The sequence below is a fragment of the Pygocentrus nattereri genome, chromosome 28, assembly GCF_015220715.1.
Source record: "Pygocentrus nattereri isolate fPygNat1 chromosome 28, fPygNat1.pri, whole genome shotgun sequence".
In the NCBI taxonomy this organism is placed as follows: Eukaryota; Metazoa; Chordata; class Actinopteri; order Characiformes; family Serrasalmidae; genus Pygocentrus; species Pygocentrus nattereri.
In genome coordinates, this window is record NC_051238.1 from 4250155 (window position 1) to 4272935 (window position 22781).

The 22781-nt window shown below is 40.5% G+C and overlaps 1 protein-coding gene across 2 annotated transcripts in view; it reads right to left on the reverse strand.

Moving 5' to 3' along the window:
- alkal1 (ALK and LTK ligand 1) overlaps nt 1–10813 on the reverse strand; it is a 70194-nt gene extending 59381 nt beyond the window's left edge. For both annotated transcript variants that reach the window (XM_017722365.2, XM_017722364.2), the window contains exons 1-2: nt 10274–10813; nt 7581–7856 (exon numbers count right to left, since the gene is read on the reverse strand). In XM_017722365.2, coding sequence (XP_017577854.1) covers nt 7581–7842 — 262 coding nt within the window. In that variant the 5' untranslated portion in view covers nt 7843–7856; nt 10274–10813. The remainder of the gene's footprint in view (nt 1–7580; nt 7857–10273) is intronic.
- Between the last annotated feature and the right edge of the window lie 11968 nt (nt 10814–22781).

Here is a 22781-nt window from a genome sequence, read left to right on the forward strand (position 1 = left end):
ACATGTTTAGAGAGCCAATATCAGACACCCTGATTACATGTCTAGACGGCCAATATCAGACACCCTGATTACACGTCTAGACAGCCAATATCAGACACCCTGATTACACGTTTATACAGCCAATATCAGACACTCTGATTACACGTTTAGACAGCCAATATCAGACACCCTGATTACAGCTTTAAACAGCCAATATCAGACACTCTGATTACACCTTTAAACAGCCAGTACCCGACACTCTGATTACACCTTTAAACAGCCAATACCAGACACCCTGATTACATCTTTAAACAGCCAATATCAGACACCCTGATTACATCTTTAAACAGCCAATATCAGACACCCTGATTACACCTTTAAATGGCCAATATCAGACAACCTGATTACACCTTTAAATGGCCAATATCAGACACCCTGATTACACCTTTAAACAGCCAATATCAGACGCCCTGATTACAACTTTAAATGGCCAATATCAGACACTCTGATTACAGCTTTAAACAGCCAATATCAGACACCCTGATTACATGTTTAGACAGCCAATATCAGACACCCTGATTACACGTTTAGACAGCCTATATCAGACACCCTGATGACATCTTTAAACAGCCAATATCAGACACCCTTTTTACACCTTTAAACAGCCAATATCAGACACCCTGATTACACCTTTAAACAGCCAATACCAGACACCCTGATTACATCTTTAAACGGCCAATATCAGACACCCTGATTACACCTTTAAATGGCCAATATCAGACACCCTGATTACACCTTTAAATGGCCAATATCAGACACCCTGATTACACCTTTAAACAGCCAATATCAGACGCCCTGATTACACCTTTAAATGGCCAATATCAGACACTCTGATTACAGCTTTAAACAGCCAATATCAGACACCCTGATTACATGTTTAGACAGCCAATATCAGACACCCTGATTACATGTCTAGACAGCCAATATCAGACACCCTGATTACACATTTAGACAGCCTATATCAGACACCCTGATTACACATCTAGACAGCCAATATCAGACACTCTGATTACACGTTTAGACAGCCAATATCAGACAACTTGATTACATGTTTATAGAGCCAATATCAGACACCCTGATTACATGTCTAGACAGCCAATATCAGACACTCTGATTACACGTTTAGACAGCCAATATCAGACAGCCTGATTACACGTTTAGACAGCCAATATCAGACACCATGATTACATGTTTAGACAGCCAATATCAGACATCCTGATTGCACATTTAGACAGCCAATATCAGACACTCTGATTACACGTCTAGACAGCCAATATCAGACACCCTGATTACATGTTTATAGAGCCAATATCAGACACCCTGATTACACGTTTAGACAGCCTATATCAGACACCCTGATTACACATCTAGACAGCCAATATCAGACACTCTGATTACACGTTTAGACAACCAATATTAGACACCCTGATTACACGTTTAGACAGCCAATATCAGACACCCTGATTACATGTTTAGACAGCCAATATCAGACATCCTGATTGCATGTTTAGACAGCCAATATCAGACACTCTGATTACACGTCTAGATAGCCAATATCTGACACTCTGATTACACATTTAGACAGCCAATATCAGACACCCTGATTACACACCTAGACAGCCAATATCAGACACTCTGATTACACGTTTAGACAGCCAATATCAGACACCTTGATTACACGTTTAGACAGTCAATATCAGACATTCTGATTACACGTTTAGACAGCCAATATCAGACACCCTGATTACACGTTTAGACAGCCAATATCAGACACCCTGATTACATGTTTAGACAGCCAATATCAGATACCCTGATTACATGTTTAGAGAGCCAATATCAGACACCCTGATTACATGTCTAGACAGCCAATATCAGACACCCTGATTACACGTCTAGACAGCCAATATCAGACACCCTGATTACACGTTTATACAGCCAATATCAGACACTCTGATTACACATTTAGACAGCCAATATCAGACACCCTGATTACACGTTTAGACAGCCAATATCAGACACTCTGATTACACGTTTAGACAGCCAATATCAGACACCCTGATTAGACGTTTAGACAGCCAATATCAGACACCCTGATTTCACATTTTGACAGCGAGTATTAGACACCCTGATTACACGTTTAGAAAGCCAATATCAGACACCCTGATTACAGCTTTAAACAGCCAAAATCAGACACCCTGCTTACACCTTTAAACAGCGAATATCAGACACTCTGATTACACGTCTAGACAGCCAATATCAGACACCCTGATTACAGCTTTAAACAGCCAATATCAGACACTCTGATTACACCTTTAAATAGCCAATATCAGACACCCTGATTACAGCTTTAAACAGCCAATATCAGACACTCTGATTACACCTTTAAACAGCCAGTACCCGACACTCTGATTGCCTGTCTAGACAGCCAATATCAGACACCCTGATTACATCTTTAAACAGCCAATATCAGACACCCTGATTACACCTTTAAACAGCCAATATCAGACACACTGATTACACCTTTAAACAGCCAATACCAGACACCCTGATTACATCTTTAAACAGCCAATATCAGACACCCTGATTACACCTTTAAATGGCCAATATCAGACACCCTGATTACACCTTTAAACAGCCAATATCAGACAACCTGATTACACCTTGAAATGGCCAATATCAAACACCCTGATTACAGCTTTAAACAGCCAATATCAGACACCCTGATTACACCTTTAAATGGCCAATATCAGACACCCTGATTACACCTTTAAACAGCCAATATCAGACACCCTGATTACACCTTTAAATGGCCAATATCAGACACTCTGATTACAGCTTTAAACAGCCAATATCAGACACCCTGATTACACCTTTAAATGGCCAATATCAGACACCCTGATTATACCTTTAAACAGCCAAATATCAGACACCCTGATTACAGCTTTAAACAGCCAATATCAGACACCCTGATTGCACCTTTAAATGGCCATTTTCAGACACCTGATTACACCTTTAAACAGCCAATATCAGACACCCTGATTACACGTCTAGACAGCCAATATCAGACACCCTGATTACACGTCTAGACAGCCAATATCAGACACTCTGATTACACCTTTAAACAGCCAATATCAGACACCCTGATTACACGTCTAGACAGCCAATATCAGACACCCTGATGACACGTCTAGACAGCCAATATCAGACACTCTGATTACAGCTTTAAACAGCCAATATCAGACACCCTGATTGCACCTTTAAATGGCCATTATCAGACACCTGATTACACCTTTAAACAGCCAATATCAGACACCCTGATTACACGTCTAGACAGCCAATATCAGACACCCTGATTACACGTCTAGACAGCCAATATCAAACACCCTGATTACAGCTTTTAACAGCCAATATCAGACACCCTGATTACACGTCTAGACAGCCAATGTCAGACACCCTGATTACACCTTTAAACAGCCAATGTCAGACACCCTGATTACACGTCTAGACAGCCAATATCAGACACCCTGATTACAGCTTTAAACAGCCAAAATCAGACACTCTGCTTACACCTTTAAACAGTCAATATCAGATACTCTGATTACATGTCTAGACAGCCAATATCAGACACCCTGATTACAGCTTTAAACAGCCAATATCAGACACTCTGATTACACCTTTAAACAGCCAATATCAGACACCCTGATTACAGCTTTAAACAGCCAATATCAGACACTCTTATTACACCTTTAAACAGCCAGTACCAGACACTCTGATTGCCTGTCTAGACAGCCAATATCAGACACCCTGATTACATCTTTAAACAGCCAATATCAGACACCCTGATTACACCTTTAAACAGCCAATATCAGACACCCTGATTACACCTTTAAACAGCCAATACCAGACACCCTGATTACATCTTTAAACAGCCAATATCAGACACCCTGATTACACCTTTAAATGGCCAATATCAGACACCCTGATTACACCTTTAAACAGCCAATATCAGAAACCCTGATTACACCTTTAAATGGCCAATATCAGACACCCTGATTACAGCTTTAAACAGCCAATATCAGACACCCTGATTACACCTTTAAATGGCCAATATCAGACACCCTGATTACATCTTTAAACAGCCAATATCAGACACCCTGATTACACCTTTAAATGGCCAATATCAGACACTCTGATTACAGCTTTAAACAGCCAATATCAGACACCCTGATTACACCTTTAAATGGCCAATATCAGACACCCTGGTTATACCTTTAAACAGCCAATATCAGACACCCTGATTACAGCTTTAAACAGCCAATATCAGACACCCTGATTGCACCTTTAAATGGCCATTATCAGACACCCTGATTACACCTTTAAACAGCCAATATCAGACACCCTGATTACACCTTTAAACAGCCAATATCAGACACCCTGATTACACGTCTAGACAGCCAATATCAGACACCCTGATTACACGTCTAGACAGCCAATATCAGACACTCTGATTACACCTTTAAACAGCCAAATCAGACACTCTGATTACACGTCTAGACAGCCAATATCAGACACCCTGATTACATCTTTAAACAGCCAATATCAGACACCCTGATTACACTTCTAGACAGCCAATGTCAGACACCCTGATTACAGCTTTAAACAGCCAAAATCAGACACTCTGCTTACACCTTTAAACAGTCAATATCAGATACTCTGATTACATGTCTAGACAGCCAATATCAGACACCCTGATTACAGCTTTAAACAGCCAATATCAGACACTCTGATTACACCTTTAAACAGCCAATATCAGACACCCTGATTACAGCTTTAAACAGCCAATATCAGACACTCTTATTACACCTTTAAACAGCCAGTACCAGACACTCTGATTGCCTGTCTAGACAGCCAATATCAGACACCCTGATTACATCTTTAAACAGCCAATATCAGACACCCTGATTACACCTTTAAACAGCCAATATCAGACACCCTGATTACACCTTTAAACAGCCAATACCAGACACCCTGATTACATCTTTAAATAGCCAATATCAGACACCCTGATTACACCTTTAAATGGCCAATATCAGACACCCTGATTACACCTTTAAACAGCCAATATCAGAAACCCTGATTACACCTTTAAATGGCCAATATCAGACACCCTGATTACAGCTTTAAACAGCCAATATCAGACACCCTGATTACACCTTTAAATGGCCAATATCAGACACCCTGATTACATCTTTAAACAGCCAATATCAGACACCCTGATTACACCTTTAAATGGCCAATATCAGACACTCTGATTACAGCTTTAAACAGCCAATATCAGACACCCTGATTACACCTTTAAATGGCCAATATCAGACACCCTGGTTATACCTTTAAACAGCCAATATCAGACACCCTGATTACAGCTTTAAACAGCCAATATCAGACACCCTGATTGCACCTTTAAATGGCCATTATCAGACACCCTGATTACACCTTTAAACAGCCAATATCAGACACCCTGATTACACCTTTAAACAGCCAATATCAGACACCCTGATTACACGTCTAGACAGCCAATATCAGACACCCTGATTACACGTCTAGACAGCCAATATCAGACACTCTGATTACACCTTTAAACAGCCAAATCAGACACTCTGATTACACGTCTAGACAGCCAATATCAGACACTCTGATTACACCTTTAAACAGCCAAATCAGACACTCTGATTACACGTTTAGACAGCCAATATCAGACACCCTGATTACATCTTTAAACAGCCAATATCAGACACCCTGATTACACTTCTAGACAGCCAATGTCAGACACCCTGATTACACGTCTAGACAGCCAATGTCAGACACCCTGATTACACGTCTAGACAGCCAATATCAGACACCCTGATGACAGCTTTAAACAGCCAATATCAGACACCCTGATTACACGTCTAGACTGCCAATGTCAGACACCCTGATTACACGTCTAGACAGCCAATATCAGACACCCTGATTACACATTTAGACAGCCAATATCAGACACTCTGATTACACGTTTAGACAGCCAATGTCAGACACCCTGATTACACATCTAGACAGCCAATATCAGACACCCTGATTGATTACACTTTTAAAGGGCTAATTTTAGACACCCTGATTACACCTTTGAAAGGCCAATATCCTTGTTATTGACCCTTATTATTCCTTTAAAGGTCCAATATCAGACACCCTGATTACACTTTTAAACTGTAAACGAAGGCTCTCTAGGTATCAATTAGTCAATTCTAGGTATTCAGTCTTGAAATATACTTAATCCGACTTTGCAACACTGTCTATCCCATTTTTCTGCAGTACAGGAAGTGAGCTGCCAAAAGTAAAGCCTGATTGTGCAAATCACTGTCATCTGGTGTTCATTGTTTCTCCAAGGGGAATTACACAGATTTTTCAAAATTTCTGCAGAACTCAATTTTTTCAGGTGTAAACAAACTCATTCAGAGTGGTTTAATGTGAAATGCTACGTTTTAGAGAAACTTACAAGGTCAGAATTGTTTACAGGAGCCATACGTTTGAAGAGCTAATGGCACTTAAATCTCCATCAGAAAAAATTATTACATGAAATTGTAAAACTATGAATAATTTACAGAGATGAATCCGCCAGCCTGATATCTGAGACACTGTTTTATGTTTCATGTACTTAGTATTTTTAATCATTTGAATACATAAATGGTTACTGAGTAAATGTAATTAGTTTCTGTACTTTAGTATTTTTGGTGTATCTGTACTGAAGTTTCTCCGTTCTGGGCGTCTTTTTCCTTTCACTCCACTACATTTCAGAGTTTAATATCCGACTTTTTCCTCCTACATTCTGAGAAATCTGTCGTTCCTTTTGGTTTCTGTGTGTATAAAAACGTAACATGTCAAAACGAAAGAAGCGCAAAGCCAGAGCACCAATCAGGGCCCAGCGGTCACTTTGTTTAGAGCTGGTTTTGACCTGTTGGTCATACCGACCCAGTGCAGCACGCGGTTCAACGTCAGCGCAGCAGCGTAAAACTTTGGGAGAGTCTGTTCAACATAAATGATGAACTAACCTAACTTTGTGTAAATAGAGCACAATATAGAAATATGTCCACATATGCAGTCGAGACTGACGCGGCTTTTTTCTGAATTTCTACAAACACCCTTTCACCAATCAGAATGACTCTGTTTACATCTCTCTCGCTGAATTCTGCAGAAATGATGAAAAATCTGAGGAATTCTCTTTAATTCAAAGACACAAAGTGACCAGTTCTGCACGAATCAGCGCCGAGTTCTCATGCAGAACATCACAGTGGGTCGATTCGGGTTGTGTTACGCTCCATACAGCCTTTCAAGTGGTTAAAAAGGCCAGAAATAACGTGGATTATCTGTAATTGTCAGTCCAATTTAGACAGTGCCATCAAGGCTCCTCTGGAACTGCAGCCGCATTCAGAAATATGGAGGGTTCCTGGGCGGAGGCACAACCGAGGATTACCTCTGCATCATCAGCTGATCTCAAAGCAGCTTACCTATTGGCCTGCTGTTGTCCAGCTTGGGCAAACGTGTGGCCTTTTCACGCGAGGAGAGCTTCACGTGTTGGGCCGTGGAGTAGAGCGAGACGCGGCGGGACACCGGCTTGTCCCGCTGCTCGTCCCCGAGCGCCTGCACCAGTAGGTCCAGCAGCGTCCGCCTCTCCTTTTGCTTCCCTTCGTTGCTGTCCATGCACTGGCTGGAGGTGATGAGCAGAACCATTATACTCAACAGTATGTGCCATCTCTTCTCAGCCTGCATGGCTTCCTTTCAGCCTGACAAACGGACAAACACACAAACAAGCATCCAGTCAAGACACGTTTTATAAATAAAAAACATTCATAATCTGCCATCAAGGAGCCCAGCACTGCTCCTACAGACACAGGAAACGCTCTGACTTAAAGTCGTCACGTACATAAATATGATTATGTGGCATTTGTGGTGGAGAGTAACTGAGTAACTGAGTAAATGTAATTAGTTTCTGTACTTTAGTATTTTTGGTGTATCTGTACTGAAGTTTCTCCGTTCTGGGCGACTTTTTCCTTTCACTCCACTACATTTCAGAGTCTAATATCCGACTTTTTCCTCCTACATTCTGAGAAATCTGTCGTTCCTTTTGGTTTCTGTGTGTATAAAAACGTAACATGTCAAAACGAAAGAAGCGCAAAGCCAGAGCACCAATCAGGGCCCAGCGGTCACTTTGTTTAGAGCTGGTTTTGACCTGTTGGTCATACCGACCCAGTGCAGCACGCGGTTCAACGTCAGCGCAGCAGCGTAAAACTTTGGGAGAGTCTGTTCAACATAAATGATGAACTAACCTAACTTTGTGTAAATAGAGCTCAATATAGAAATATGTCCACATATGCAGTCGAGACTGACGCGGCTTTTTTCTGAATTTCTACAAACACCATTTCATTTTATAGTAAATGAGTTTGGGCTGGTTTATGTTTATGAACAGACGCCTACAGATCAACATAGTAAAGGAGCTCATCTGTGATCCTGAGTTTAAAGCCAGTTTTTATTCAACTTAAACTTGGAACTAAGTTGTAAATAAATCTGAAACTGAAACTTTGCTTGTGTGTAAAAAGTGATTTTAGAGCCACTCGGTTCTCCCTGATGGAACCTGTTTACCTTCAGTGTTTTGTGCTTCTGATCATTTTAATAGACGTCAGCGTCACTAATTAATGACGTTCTATTAAAAGACTGGTTTACCAAGAGAGACGCTGGAGGACTTTCACCTGAAATGAGTTCATGAAGCCAGTCTGGTTATAAAAATGATAACAGGACATCAGAGCCAGAATTACTCTTTTAGTACTTTTACTTTATACTTAAGTACATTTGAAGGAAATACTTTAGTACTTTTACTCAAGTACATGGTTTGTGTTCTTCATCCACCACTGGCTGTTATTACTGTCACAGTCTTAACCACAAATCAACTAATCATCACTTCCAGTTTACATGAAACGTTTCAATATCACTGTCAACTGATGACGTTAAGAACAGGTTTCAGTGGAACCTTCAGTCCTAATGTCAACATTTCATAACATCAGCTAAACGTTTTATCATCACTTTCCTCTCATAACATCCAATAAATGCTTGATTGTTCATTGTAGCTGCCTGTGGGTTCTTTGTTTGCTACAAAGTGCAACAAAGTGTCAAGTGCTATACAAGAACCTTCAAGAACCATATTTTTAAAAAGGTTTGTAAGGGAAAAGAACCTTCATATAATGCAAAAGTTCTCTACCCCTTTCCTTCTAGAATCTTTGCACTATGTGGAGGTTCTTTAAACTTTAAATAGGCTCTTCACACTGACACAGTTCAGTTCTCAGAAGAACCAATCTGTGAAAGGTTCTTTAGGGAAGTGGTTCTTCAATGGCATTGTGAAAAGAACCTTTTAGGCACCTTTATTTTTAACATTACGTGGAGGTTCTTTACTCTCGCACATTTCATTTACAGAAAGGGTTCTCTAAAGAAAGATTCACTGAAAGGTTCTTTAGGGACCCAAAGGCAGCATTGTGACGAAAACAGTTCTCCAAAAAAGTCTGCGGACAAGTTCTTTAGAAAAGAACCTTTTTGGCAAGTTCATTTTTAACCTTAAAGAATCTCCTCTCTATACAGAAGAACCCACTCGGCACCTGTGTCTTTAACACTATGTGGAGGTTCTTTAAACTTTAAAAAGCTTCCCTTCATAGTCCTTCTCATTTGCAAAAGTGGTTCTCTCAAGAACCATTCACTTCTGTAGACCGAAGAACCCTTCATCCTTCATGTCACGTGGCTGTTCCATAAACTTTAAAAAGGTTCTAGTAATAGTCCTTCTTGTTTGCAACACTGTTCCCAAAAGAACTGTTCTCGTCTCTACACAGAAGAACCCTTTTGGCACCTGTGGCTTTAACCTCGTGTGGAGGTTCTTTAAACTTTAAAACAGCTCGAATATTAGTCCTTCTTATTTGCAAAAAATGGTTCTCTAAAGAACCATCCACTTCTCTAGACCGGAGAACCCTACGTCATGTGGGGGCTCCATAAACTTCACGAAGGTTCTTCACACGTTTACAAAAAGGCTTGTTGGAAGAAAAGTCCGCTGAAAGGTTCTTTAGGGAACCAGACGTGGTTCTCCTGTGGCGATGGGGGAAAGCTCTCAGCAGGGTCAGCCGGGCTGCCTGGTTCTGCGCTGTAAGAAAGAGGGGGAACTCACGGTGTCGCGCGCCGGTGGGGTTCTGAGGTTCTGCCTTCTGGGCGCGAGGAGGTCAGAGGAGCGAGCCGGAGCGCTGGAGGAGCGGGTGAGAGGAACAGACGCGGCTGCCTCGTGTCTTCCTTGAGAACATGCGTCCCGTTTTATACGTCAAGCGCGAGACTCCTCGACTGTAACACAATCGATTTCGGGTGGGTGGCAGGCAGCGCGGACATCTTCCCTCAGCGCGCGCTCCGGCTCGCTGACGTTCGCCCCTCCTTTCGCTTCGCGACCATCACAGAAGGAGAGGAAGAGGAAGGAGCGCGAGAGGAAGGAGAGGAGGGCGAGGGAGTTCAGGGGACCGTGAAGCTCGTGCGGCTCTCAGCTTCTGCAGGAGGAGCGTCGCTGGCGTCCCGTCCGCAGCGTGGGAGCCCGTGGAGAAGTCTCGCGCGCCATGCCGCCCGCACCAACTTGTAACCAAATAACGCGCGCGCGAAGCGCTCGAGCCTCTCGCCCTCTGCTGTGGAGGCTCGTGCTCCTGGACGCTCGGGTCTTGTGACTGCCCTAAGCTCGGCAGGGAATGCGCGCGCTGTCCTGGGCCCCGTCCCACCTCCCCCCAGCCTGTTTGCGCGAGCTCCTGTGGATATGAGGCGCGCTCGCGATTTACTAAAGCAGACATAAGTGTAATGAGATAGACAGGACAGCTTAAATGACCAGCACTGAAAACATCATCATAACACACACACACACACACACACACACACACACACACACACACACACACACACACACACACAGACACACACACACACACACACAGACACACACACTCACACAGACACACACACACACACTCACACACACACACACACACAGACAGACAGACACACTCACACACACACACACACAGACAGACAGACACACTCACACACACACACACACTTACACAGACACACACACTCACACACACAGACACACACAGACACACACTCACTCACACACACACACTCACACACACACACACAGACAGACACACTCACACACACACACACACACTCACACACACACACTCACACACTCACACAGACACACACACACAGACACACTCACACACACACACACTCACACAGACACACTCACACTCACACAGACAGACACACTCACACACACAGACACACACACTCACAGACACACACACTCACACACACACAGACACACACTCTCACACACACACAGACACACTCACACACACACAGACACACACACACACACACACAAACAGACACACACAAACAGACACACACACTCACACAGACACACACAGTACTGTGTGAAAGTTTTAGGCATCTAAGCAAATGTTTAACCAGTTGACCTCAGCAGTGAGTTTATCACAATATACATTAGAATAAAGTCGTATTTATAATTCAGATAAACATATAAACTATAAAAGGAACAAGAATTTCTTGGGTCCATATTTTTCCTGGACACCTTCACAGCCGCCACAGAGACTTGTTAATATCATCAATTACATCATGAGCTCAATTTACTGAGCACTGATTGGTCAAACCAGGAGCTGCTTTTTAACTACATATAATACTGTAATGCTGGGCTTCCTCGAGGAGCGGCTTGGAAATGGGTAAATAAACAAACAGAAAATCCAGAAAATCATTAATTAATTATTAATTAATACTCTACACATTTTGTTTATTGTAATATTAACACTTTTCTCAACAAATAAACATAAACTACACCAATAAATAGATCTTGAAAATGCATCTTGGGTGCCTAAGACTTTTGCACACTATTGTATATATAACCCCAATTTCCAAAACAGTTGGGACGCTGTGTAAAATGTATATAAATGTAAATTAAAACAGAATGCAATGACCTGCAAATCTCGTAGACCCACATTTTATTCACTATAGAACATAGAACACACATGAGACGTTGAAAGTGAGACATTTTACCATTTCATGAAAAACATTAACTCGTTTAGAACTTGATGGCAGCAACACGTCTCTAAAAGGTTGGCACAGGGTCGTGTCCACCGCTGTACAGCATCCCCTCTTCTTTAACAGTCCAGTCTGTAAATGTCTGGGAAGTGAGGAGACCAACTGCTGGAGTTTTGGGAGAGGAATGTTGTCCCATTCTTGTCTGTGTCTGATGTAGGATTCTAGCTGCCCAGTTCTGGGGCTTCTTTGCCGGGTTTCTCATTTCATGATGCACCAAATGTTCTCAATTGGTGAAAGATCTGGACTGCAGGCGGGTCAGTTCAGCACCTGGACTCTTCTTCTGTGAAGCCATGCTGTTGTGATGGACGCAGTATGTGGTTTATCATTGTCTTGCTGAAATATGCAAGGCCTCCCCTGAAAGAGACGCTGTCTGGAAGGCAGCGTATGTTGTTCTAAAGCCTCTGTATACTGTTCAGCGCTGATAGAGCCTTTCCAGATGTGTAAGCTGCCCATAGCACTAATGCAGCCCCAGACCATCAGAGATGCAGGCTTTCACTCTGAAAAGTGGCTTGTCAGATCTGCTTAATAAGATGACTTCATGTGGTCACAAGTAAATTGACTAGTTTCATTCGATTGTTATTTAAATGTGTTTATATTTATGATTATTGTTTATTTATCACTTCATTTATAAGCAGAATTCATTTTGTAATTTCTGTGTCACGGCAAACCCTCGTGTTAAGTGTTAAGTTGTGTTTTGCATGTTGATGTTATTCTCACCTTGATGGGGTTCCGTGTTCAGGTTCATCAGTGCAGTCTGGAGCCGTGAATGTTAACAGAACGGCAAACACCGTTAATTCTATTGTGGTCCTCAGAAATGGCTGATTTCAGCCTTAGCTAAGCCCTTTATTTGTTGCCATGTGAAACAGTCCATTTAAAGTAATGGGGCTGCTTTAATTGATGCCGCCACATTACATAAAGAAAGAGTGTCTGAATCGAGTTAACCTGACTGACTCAGACTGACCAGAACTTCATAAAGTCGAGAGCAGCTTTGATGGGAATTCAAAATGCCTCGGGTGTAAACCTTACTCACTGCAGAAGTGTGGATCGCTGAAAGATGGTTCTAAAAATGGTCCCTCAAGGGTTCTTTAGCAAAGAGAGTGATTGCTTTTAGAACAACTTCTATACAGAACCACTTCAAGCTTAAACTGTTCTCTGCATGCTTAAAGGTTCTTCAGATTGATGGAGAATGTGCTGTAGATGGTTCTACCTTCTAAGCTTTTGAAAAGGGTTCTATATAGCACCAAAATAGGCTTCTGCTTTTGTTAGGATATCAAGCTGGTAATAATAGAAGAACTCTGTTTGGTGCTATATACACTCTCAGAAATAAAGGTACTGAACTGTCACTGGATCAGTGCTCCTCTTGTCACTGGGGTGGGACCCTCAGTCAGGGAACATAACTGAACCATAATTCACTGAAATGATATTTTCTAAGTTGTGTTGACGCCACGGATCCCGTCCCGTCTCCAGGCTTTTATTCTACTGTTCTGTTTTAAGGAGTGGTGGACAGTAACTGAGTATCTGAGTAAATGTAATTAGTTTCTGTACTTTAGTATTTTTGGTGTATCTGTACTGAAGTTTCTCCGTTCTGGGCGTCTTTTTCCTTTCACTCCACTACATTTCAGAGTCTAATATCCGACTTTTTCCTCCTACATTTTGAGAAATCTGTCGTTCCTTTTGGTTTCTGTGTGTATAAAAACGTAACATGTCAAAACGAAAGAAGCGCAAAGCCAGAGCACCAATCAGGGCCCAGCGGTCACTTTGTTTAGAGCTGGTTTTGACCTGTTGGTCATACCGACCCAGTGCAGCACGCGGTTCAACGTCAGCGCAGCAGCGTAAAACTTTGGGAGAGTCTGTTCAACATAAATGATGAACTAACCTAACTTTGTGTAAATAGAGCTCAATATAGAAATATGTCCACATATGCAGTCGAGACTGACGCGGCTTTTTTCTGAATTTCTACAAACACCGTTTCATTTTATAGTAAATGAGTTTGGGCTGGTTTATGTTTATGAACAGACGCCTACAGATCAACATAGTAAAGGAGCTCATCTGTGATCCTGAGTTTAAAGCCAGTTTTTATTCAACTTAAACTTGGAACTAAGTTGCATGAAGTTAATTACTCTTTTAGTACTTTTACTTTATACTTAAGTACATTTCAAGGTAAATACTTTAGTACTTTTACTCAAGTGGAGGTCTAAAGGGAGTAGTATTTTACCTTGAGTATCTACTTTAACTCAAGTACGTGGTTTGTGTACTTCGTCTACTGCTGGTTTTAAGACATTCCTTTATGAAAAGATACAAATATGAGCTTTTCTCCTAGAAAAACGTATCTAAGGTTCTCAATCAGACCTTAAAACCACTTCTGTTCCTTTGAGGGAACATTTACTCTGTTCGTACCACAATGAATGAAAGGTGTACTTGAGCAGAACCCTAATTTCTATTAGTGTAGAACCATACCACTAAAGAATTCTTAAGAGTGTACAAGTAATATATAAAGTTATTTAAGCTGGAACCTTACTCAACTTTTTCGAAACCAAACACTTACATGATTTTTTAAAGCAAAGTCAATCAATTTAAGTTTACAATGAAGAAGACTGAATGCAAGTTATGAGTTTGGCACTGATTCACTGTTTAACCTCTTAGAACTGCCAGCCATCAGGACTTAAATGGTCCAGCAGGCCCAAAGTTTTATTACACACTTCTCTAACTTAAGAACAGCTCAGAAGGTTGGCACTGAAGTGACTGTAGTTACTGAATAATAAGCCTAGCATAGCATATAATAAACCTGAGATTTTAAGTGGTTAAGACACAGAATGTCATGCGATTAGGCTCTAAAATCAAACTGGACAATCTCGTGTCATCCTAAGCACAGGAACATGCTCCTCTAGGACTAGAAGGTTCTGGCCTCCCAATTAGGACACAATCTAATCAATAAATTCCAGCACCTACACGGAGTACAAACGTGGAATCACTTGTAATGTCAATATCTGATGATACTTCATTCAACTTACACAAAGAGGGCTGAACTATGTATTATGTAATGGGGCAGTCGTGGGCTGGAGGTTAGGGAACCAGCCGGCAGTACGTGACTGAAGTGTCCTTGAGCAAGACACCTAACCCCTAACTGCTCAACGGACCCTGTGGATAGGGCTGCCCACCGCTATGGGCAAGTGTGCTCACTGCCTCCTAGTGTGTTTGTTCACTAGTGTGCATGTGGTGTTTCACTGCATGGATGGGTTAAATGTGGAGGTGAATTTCCCTGTTGTGGGACTAATAAAGGGTAAATTAACGTATAACAGTCCTTCACTGTATTTGTATTTTTTTTTCCTGCACAGCTCATATGTGCTCTAACGTGAGCCCACAGCTGTTTGAGAACCCTCAGTTTTGCTACACTATGTAGTGTAACATGTAAAAACACACCGATCAGGCATAACATTATGAGCACCTCCTTGTTTCTACCCTCACTGTCCACTTTATCAGCTCCACTTACTGTATAGCTGCACTCTACATAAATACTAAATAGTACCTGCTCTGTGAGGGTCCATGGGGGTTCTGACCACTGAAGAACAGGGTAACAGTGTATCAGAGAAACAGATGGACTACAGTCTGTAACTGTAGAACTACAGAGTGCAGCTATACAGTAAGTGGAGCTGATAAAGTGGACAGTGAGGGTAGAAACAAGGAGGTGGTCAGGATGTTCTGCATCTGGTTTATATGCAAACAGATGCAATTTTATAGGGAGCTCTTGATAGCAACTGTGTGAACATTCCTGCATGGTTAGGAAACAATCATGATTCCACAGCGCAGCTCTGTTTGTCCACCACAGCATGAACTGAACAGCACTTTGCAGCACTGACTGATCTTCTACCAGCTATTAAGACCACAAGACAGCAGCAATATTAATGGTAATATTGGTAATATTAGTGGACGCAAAACACGGGTCATTTAGCAAAGCATGTAAAATACATTCAGACATGCCTTCGTGGCAAGAATTACATGTGAAATGAACTGTGGAAGAAAATATACCACTTGGAAAATAAATAAACAAAACTGCAAGGAATACTGTGAAGCTCCGCCCCTTTATTACAATATTCAGAGACAGGCTGCTCAAGACAGCACGTAATCCCAGGCACTCTGCCTACATGCTTTGCAAATAACAACTAATTAACAGCTAAATAAAAGCTCACATCTTACATTCTTGGAAAAGAAGCTGAACCTGTTTCTCCCAGAATGCATCATTCTTTACAGCATTTACAGATTTTACAGAATACAGCAGCTTAATGTAGAATTTATGTGTTAACTGACATCAGTTCTTAAGAAGTTTTGTTCAATATTTAAAGAATATTGAGGACTTATTATATGACAAACAAACACTGTGGTTGGTCAGTGTAGTGGGTAACACCTCTGCCTTCTACTCTGTAGGCTGGGGTTCAATCCCCACCTGGACAAGCCCACTACACCAATAAGAGTCCTTGGGCAAGACTCCTAACACTAACTTCACCTCCCTGTGTAAATTGGTCAAATTTTGAGTCGCTCTGGATAAGAGTGTTTGCCAAATGCCAAAAATGTAAATAGACCAATGTACTGTACATTAAACTGCACTATTTTTACATAAACTATTGTGTATGTTTATGCTGTAGCTGTGTTCTGCTGTACACGTATAGGAATAAGCGGTAAATAAATACATAAGAACTGCTTAAAACTTTATTTTAAACTGCAAACACAGCTTTGAACAGTTGTAAACACAGAAAACCATCATATATTTCATTAAAACACAACAAAGTGCTTAACTGTAGAAGATATGTGACAATTAATGTTTCACATTTAGCTTAAAACAATGGGATCCAACTGCTCGCCATGTGACCATGGACAGGAACGCAGCCTCACTTCCTGGCTAAAATGCAGGGGCGTGGCTAAAATGAGTCTCCGCCTACAGACTAACAAACTGTTTCAGTAGTGACCTAAAATTGTGGAGTTTTTTTCTACTTAAAAATTAAACTCATGATAAATCTTTCAACCTCGTTGTAAAAGAAATAAAAACAAGCAATCAAACAAAAAAAAAACATTAAAAATGAAAAGTGAAAAAATGAAAAATTATTTTCAAAGTGTAAATATAGGGGTTATGGGTTGGGACAGACAGCTCCTAATAAAATGTATTCTATAAGTGATGTATATATTTTTATATATTTTGTCTATTCCTGTCTGTATTAATGCACTGGGGTTTAAATACATCAAAACATAATCCTGGTAAATATTTACAGTACTTACTATACTTGTTATACTGTGGGACTGCAACTTCAACTGATTTAATAGAATGATCCTCAAACGCTGGCTCTGGGCTTGAACTCCTCGAGGGTACGACTTCAAACTTTGAAGTCCTTTCTTGGCTCCAGACTTTTTATTTCAACTTTCAATATCAAAAAGTTATGAAAAGTTACAAATACCCACAGTAAATGCAGTGTACCTTTAAATCGAAAGCAATTTAAGACAGACAACTGAACCTTTAGGACTATGTTACTTTGACAAGGTACATTTACAATCGTAAACATTTGCCCCCCCCCGCAGTCAAATGACATGTCTTGCTGATTTTTTACGTGAAAATAAGTGAACACATCATCTATATTTTTAATTTGTTGAAGTTACTCAGCAAACACATTGAAAATATGCAGAAAGTGTCATAGCTAAGAACGTTTTCTGTAGAGGATGTGTTAGAAAATCAACCAAGCAGGTCATTTGCACATGACTGCATGATTGGTTTGTCTTTTTAATGCTTGTTGTAAATGATCAGTAATATGGTTAAGGGGGTGGGGTTTGCTTGGGGACCCCAAAATATTCATAAACAGCCCAGTATGGACGCAACGCTGCTCAGCCGAGTCACAGAAAGCCAATGTGTTCAGTAAAGTATTTAACCTGGAACGCAGCACAGAGTTCAGCTCTGAAACCAGCGCTTCTGCATCATGTTAGACTTTAGCTTCGGTAGCCTTTTTACCCTTTTTAACCATTATTATCTTATTTTCATTATATTATTATTTATTTGTTGTTTATTTATTCTTATTCTTATTTCAATTATGATGATTTTACTATTATTATAGTCATTTTCATGAAGGTTTTGTTTACTTTTTGATATTGGCTTTCTTTTATTTTATTTTGATTATATTAACCTTTCCATTTCTGCTGCATTTTAATGAAATTTTTATATTTTTTATTGCATGTTTATGTATTTTTATTATTTATGTTTAACTTTTTTATTTATTAAATGTACTTTTATTATTTGATATGTTCTTACTCATTATCAATCCCTTGTTCTATAACAACTCGGTGACATTGTAAATGAGGGTCATCTCAGTGTTCTCCGAGAATGAATAAGGGTTGGTGGGTTGGTTGGTTACTTGGTTGGTTGCTTGGTTGCTTGGTTGGTTGCTTGTTTGTTTGATTGGTTGGTTGCTTGGTTGGTTGTTTGCTTGGTTGGTTGGTTGCTTGTTTGGTTGGTTGCTTGGTTGGTTGCTTGTTTGGTTGGTTGGTTGGTTGCTTGGTTGGTTGGTTGGTTGCTTGGTTGGTTGCTTGTTTGTTTGATTGGTTGGTTGCTTGGTTGGTTGTTTGCTTGGTTGGTTGGTTGCTTGTTTGGTTGGTTGCTTGGTTGGTTGCTTGTTTGGTTGGTTGGTTGGTTGCTTGGTTGGTTGGTTGGTTGGTTGGTTGGTTGGTTGGTTGCTTGTTTGTTTGATTGGTTGGTTGCTTGGTTGGTTGTTTGCTTGGTTGGTTGGTTGCTTGTTTGGTTGGTTGCTTGGTTGGTTGCTTGTTTGGTTGGTTGGTTGGTTGCTTGGTTGGTTGGTTGGTTGCTTGGTTGGTTGGTTGCTTGTTTGGTTGGTTGCTTGGTTGGTTGCTTGTTTGGTTGGTTGGTTGGTTGCTTGGTTGGTTGGTTGGTTGCTTGGTTGGTTGCTTGTTTGTTTGATTGGTTGGTTGCTTGGTTGGTTGTTTGCTTGGTTGGTTGGTTGCTTGTTTGGTTGGTTGCTTGGTTGGTTGCTTGTTTGGTTGGTTGGTTGGTTGCTTGGTTGGTTGGTTGGTTGCTTGGTTGGTTGCTTGTTTGTTTGATTGGTTGGTTGCTTGGTTGGTTGTTTGCTTGGTTGGTTGGTTGCTTGTTTGGTTGGTTGCTTGGTTGGTTGCTTGTTTGGTTGGTTGGTTGGTTGCTTGGTTGGTTGGTTGGTTGCTTGGTTGGTTGATTGGATGATTATTTGGTTGCTTGATTGCTTGACTGTTTGCTCGGTGGGTTGGTTAGACACAGTCAAGTCCAGTTTGAGATCAGAGTGAGATTTAAACCATTTTCTCCTGCTTCTGAAATTTGTCTTCAGAAAAATAAATAAAGCTCAGATTTTTTCACTTTGATCAAAATGAGGCTGAACATTTTGACTCGTCTCAGCCCGGTTCAGCTGAGTGATCTCTCCATAAGAAAAGTGTGAGATCTCATCATTTTATTATGCAGCTCTGTTCTATATTACAGAGCTCTTCAGAGAAGAAAGAGAAGTCACGCTTTTCTCCTTCATCACCAGAACGTCTCACATTGACATGCTGATGTTAATCACCTCTTTCCTCCTGAGGAGGTTCAGGAGAAACAATTCAGAAATAAACAGTGGTGGACGAAGCACACACACCATGTACTTGAGTTAAAGTCGAGACACCCAAGGTACAATATTCCTCCAGTAAAAGTAGAAGTTCCTCCCTTTAGACCTCCATTTGAGTAAAAGTACTAAAGTATTTACCTTCAAATGTACTTAAGTATAAAGTAAAAGTACTAAAAGAGTAATTCTGGCTCTGATGTCCTGTTATCATTTTTATAACCAGACTGGCTTCATGAACTCATTTCAGGTGAAAGTCCTCCAGCGTCTCTCTTGGTAAACCAGTCTTTTAATAGAACGTCATTAATTAGTGACGCTGACGTCTATTAAAATGATCAGAAGCACAAAACACTGAAGGTAAACAGTTTCCATCAGGGAGAACCGAGTGGCTCTGAAATCACTTTTTACACACAAGCAAAGTTTCAGTTTCAGATTTATTTACAACTTAGTTCCAAGTTTAAGTTGAATAAAAACTGGCTTTAAACTCAGGATCACAGATGAGCTCCTTTACTATGTTGATCTGTCGGCCTCTGTTCATAAACATAAACCAGCCCAAACTCATTTACTATAAAATGAAATGGTGTTTGTAGAAATTCAGAAAAAAGCCGCATCAGTCTCGACTGCATATGTGGACATATTTCTATATTGAGCTCTATTTACACAAAGTTAGGTTAGTTCATCATTTATGTTGAACAGACTCTCCCAAAGTTTTACGCTGCTGCGCTGACGTTGAACCGCGTGCTGCACAGGGTCGGTATGACCAACAGGTCAAAACCAGCTCTAAACAAAGTGACCGCTGGGCCCTGATTGGTGCTCTGGCTTTGCGCTTCTTTCGTTTTGACATGTGACGTTTTTATACACACAGAAACCAAAAGGAACGACAGATTTCTCAGAATGTAGGAGGAAAAAGTCGGATATTAGACTCTGAAATGTAGTGGAGTGAAAGGAAAAAGTCGCCCAGAACGGAGAAACTTCAGTACAGATACACCAAATAATACTAAAGTACAGAAACTAATTACATTTACTCAGTTACTCAGTTACTGTCCAGCACTGGAAATCAGTGATCCTTCAATATAATATTGAGATCTGCTTTACGTCTTACATTTCTTTGCTCTGGGGCTGCCGACTATTGTGAACTGCTTAATACAATAAAGCAGCTTGTGTTAAATGACTGCCTTCTGGTGACATCAAGTGGTCTGATGGGAAACAACCCCGTCTACCCTGTGAGATCTCTTCAAAGGCTTACCGTACTCTAAAGCCACATTCTTTCTTGAATGAGCTCAGTTCTCTTATTTGTCTTATTTAAAGATTTTCAACAGGTTAGGTTGCCTCTTTAATTCTACTCTCCACAAGTGATGCTTATATAAGCAAACCTAATTATTTAATGAGCTTTAATCCTGGATGTTTTAGAGATAATGGTTCATTCAAAGCTCTGGCTGATCCTGGGAGTATGTCTGTGATTATCTGCATACTTGTGTTTCAGCGCAACATACACTCACCAAACACTTTAATACGAATGCTAGAAATTACACTAGCTAGCGCCTCCCTTTGCTCTAAAAACAGCCTCAGTTCTTCGTGGTGGGGATTCCACAACACATTGGAAACATTCCTGTTTCCATTCTGGTCCATGTTTATATAATTGCATCATGTAATTCCTGCAGATTGTCCACTTTCATGCTGTGAATCTCCTGTTCTACCACATCCCGAAGGTGCTCTACTGGATTCAGATCTGGGGAAAGGGAAGGCCGCTGAAGAGCACTGACCTGGATGTCACGTTCATGAAAACAGTCTAAGGCTTTTGCTCTGTGACATGGTGCATCATCATGCTGGAAACAACCATTAGAAGATGCTAAATTCAAGCCATGAAGGGATACACATGACCAGCAGCAATACTCAAACAGTTTGTGGCATTCAAGAAAAGATGAATTGTATATATTGTATCATAATTATGACTTGATATCTCATAATAATGACTTAGTGTCTCCTAGTAATGAGAAAGTTACTCATAATTATGACTTAATATCTCATAATAATGACTTAGTGTCTCCTAATAATGAGAAAGTTACTCATAATTATGACTTGATATCTCATAAAAATGACTTAGTGTCTCCTAGTAATGAGAAGGTTACTCATAGTTATGACTTAATATCTCATAATAATGACTTAGTGTCTCCTAGTAATGAGAAGGTTACTCATAATTATGACTTGATATCTCATAATAATGACTTAGTGTCTCCTAGTAATGAGAAAGTTACTCATAATTATGACTTAATATCTCATAATAATGACTTAGTGTCTCCTAGTAATGAGAAAGTTACTCATAATTATGACTTATTATCTTATAATAATGATGCAGTGTCTCATAAATAATGGGAATGTTACTATCACTATGACTAGCACTGAAAAGAATACACATTTATTCAGTAAATCATAATAATGTGTGTTGTACATAGTTATGACTTAGCATCTCATAATTATAACTTACTTCTTATTATCATGCATCACTAACACTAGTAATTATTATGAGATATTAAGTCATAACTACGAGAGATTAAGTTATGATGATGAGACTGAATCTCATCATTATGAGATACTAAGTCATTACTATGAGATACTAATCGTGGAAAATCATTATCATAATAAAAATAATAAAACACGATTGTGATGAACTGTAAGGTGTGTCCTAAACCACATACTAGCGTACTACACATATGACACCCTATGTAGTGCGCTTGTATGCGGTTTGGGACGCAGCCGTAGTTTCAAGTTTCTCGGCTTCTCGGTTTCCCCTCTGCGCGGTGTCCGTTTCCATGGATACGGAGTCGCTGGCCAGGTCTGCTAGATGCGGGCTGTAACTCTGCTTCGTCGTTTCGGTTGATAAGCACACAGGCGTAGTTAGTAAATAGTTGT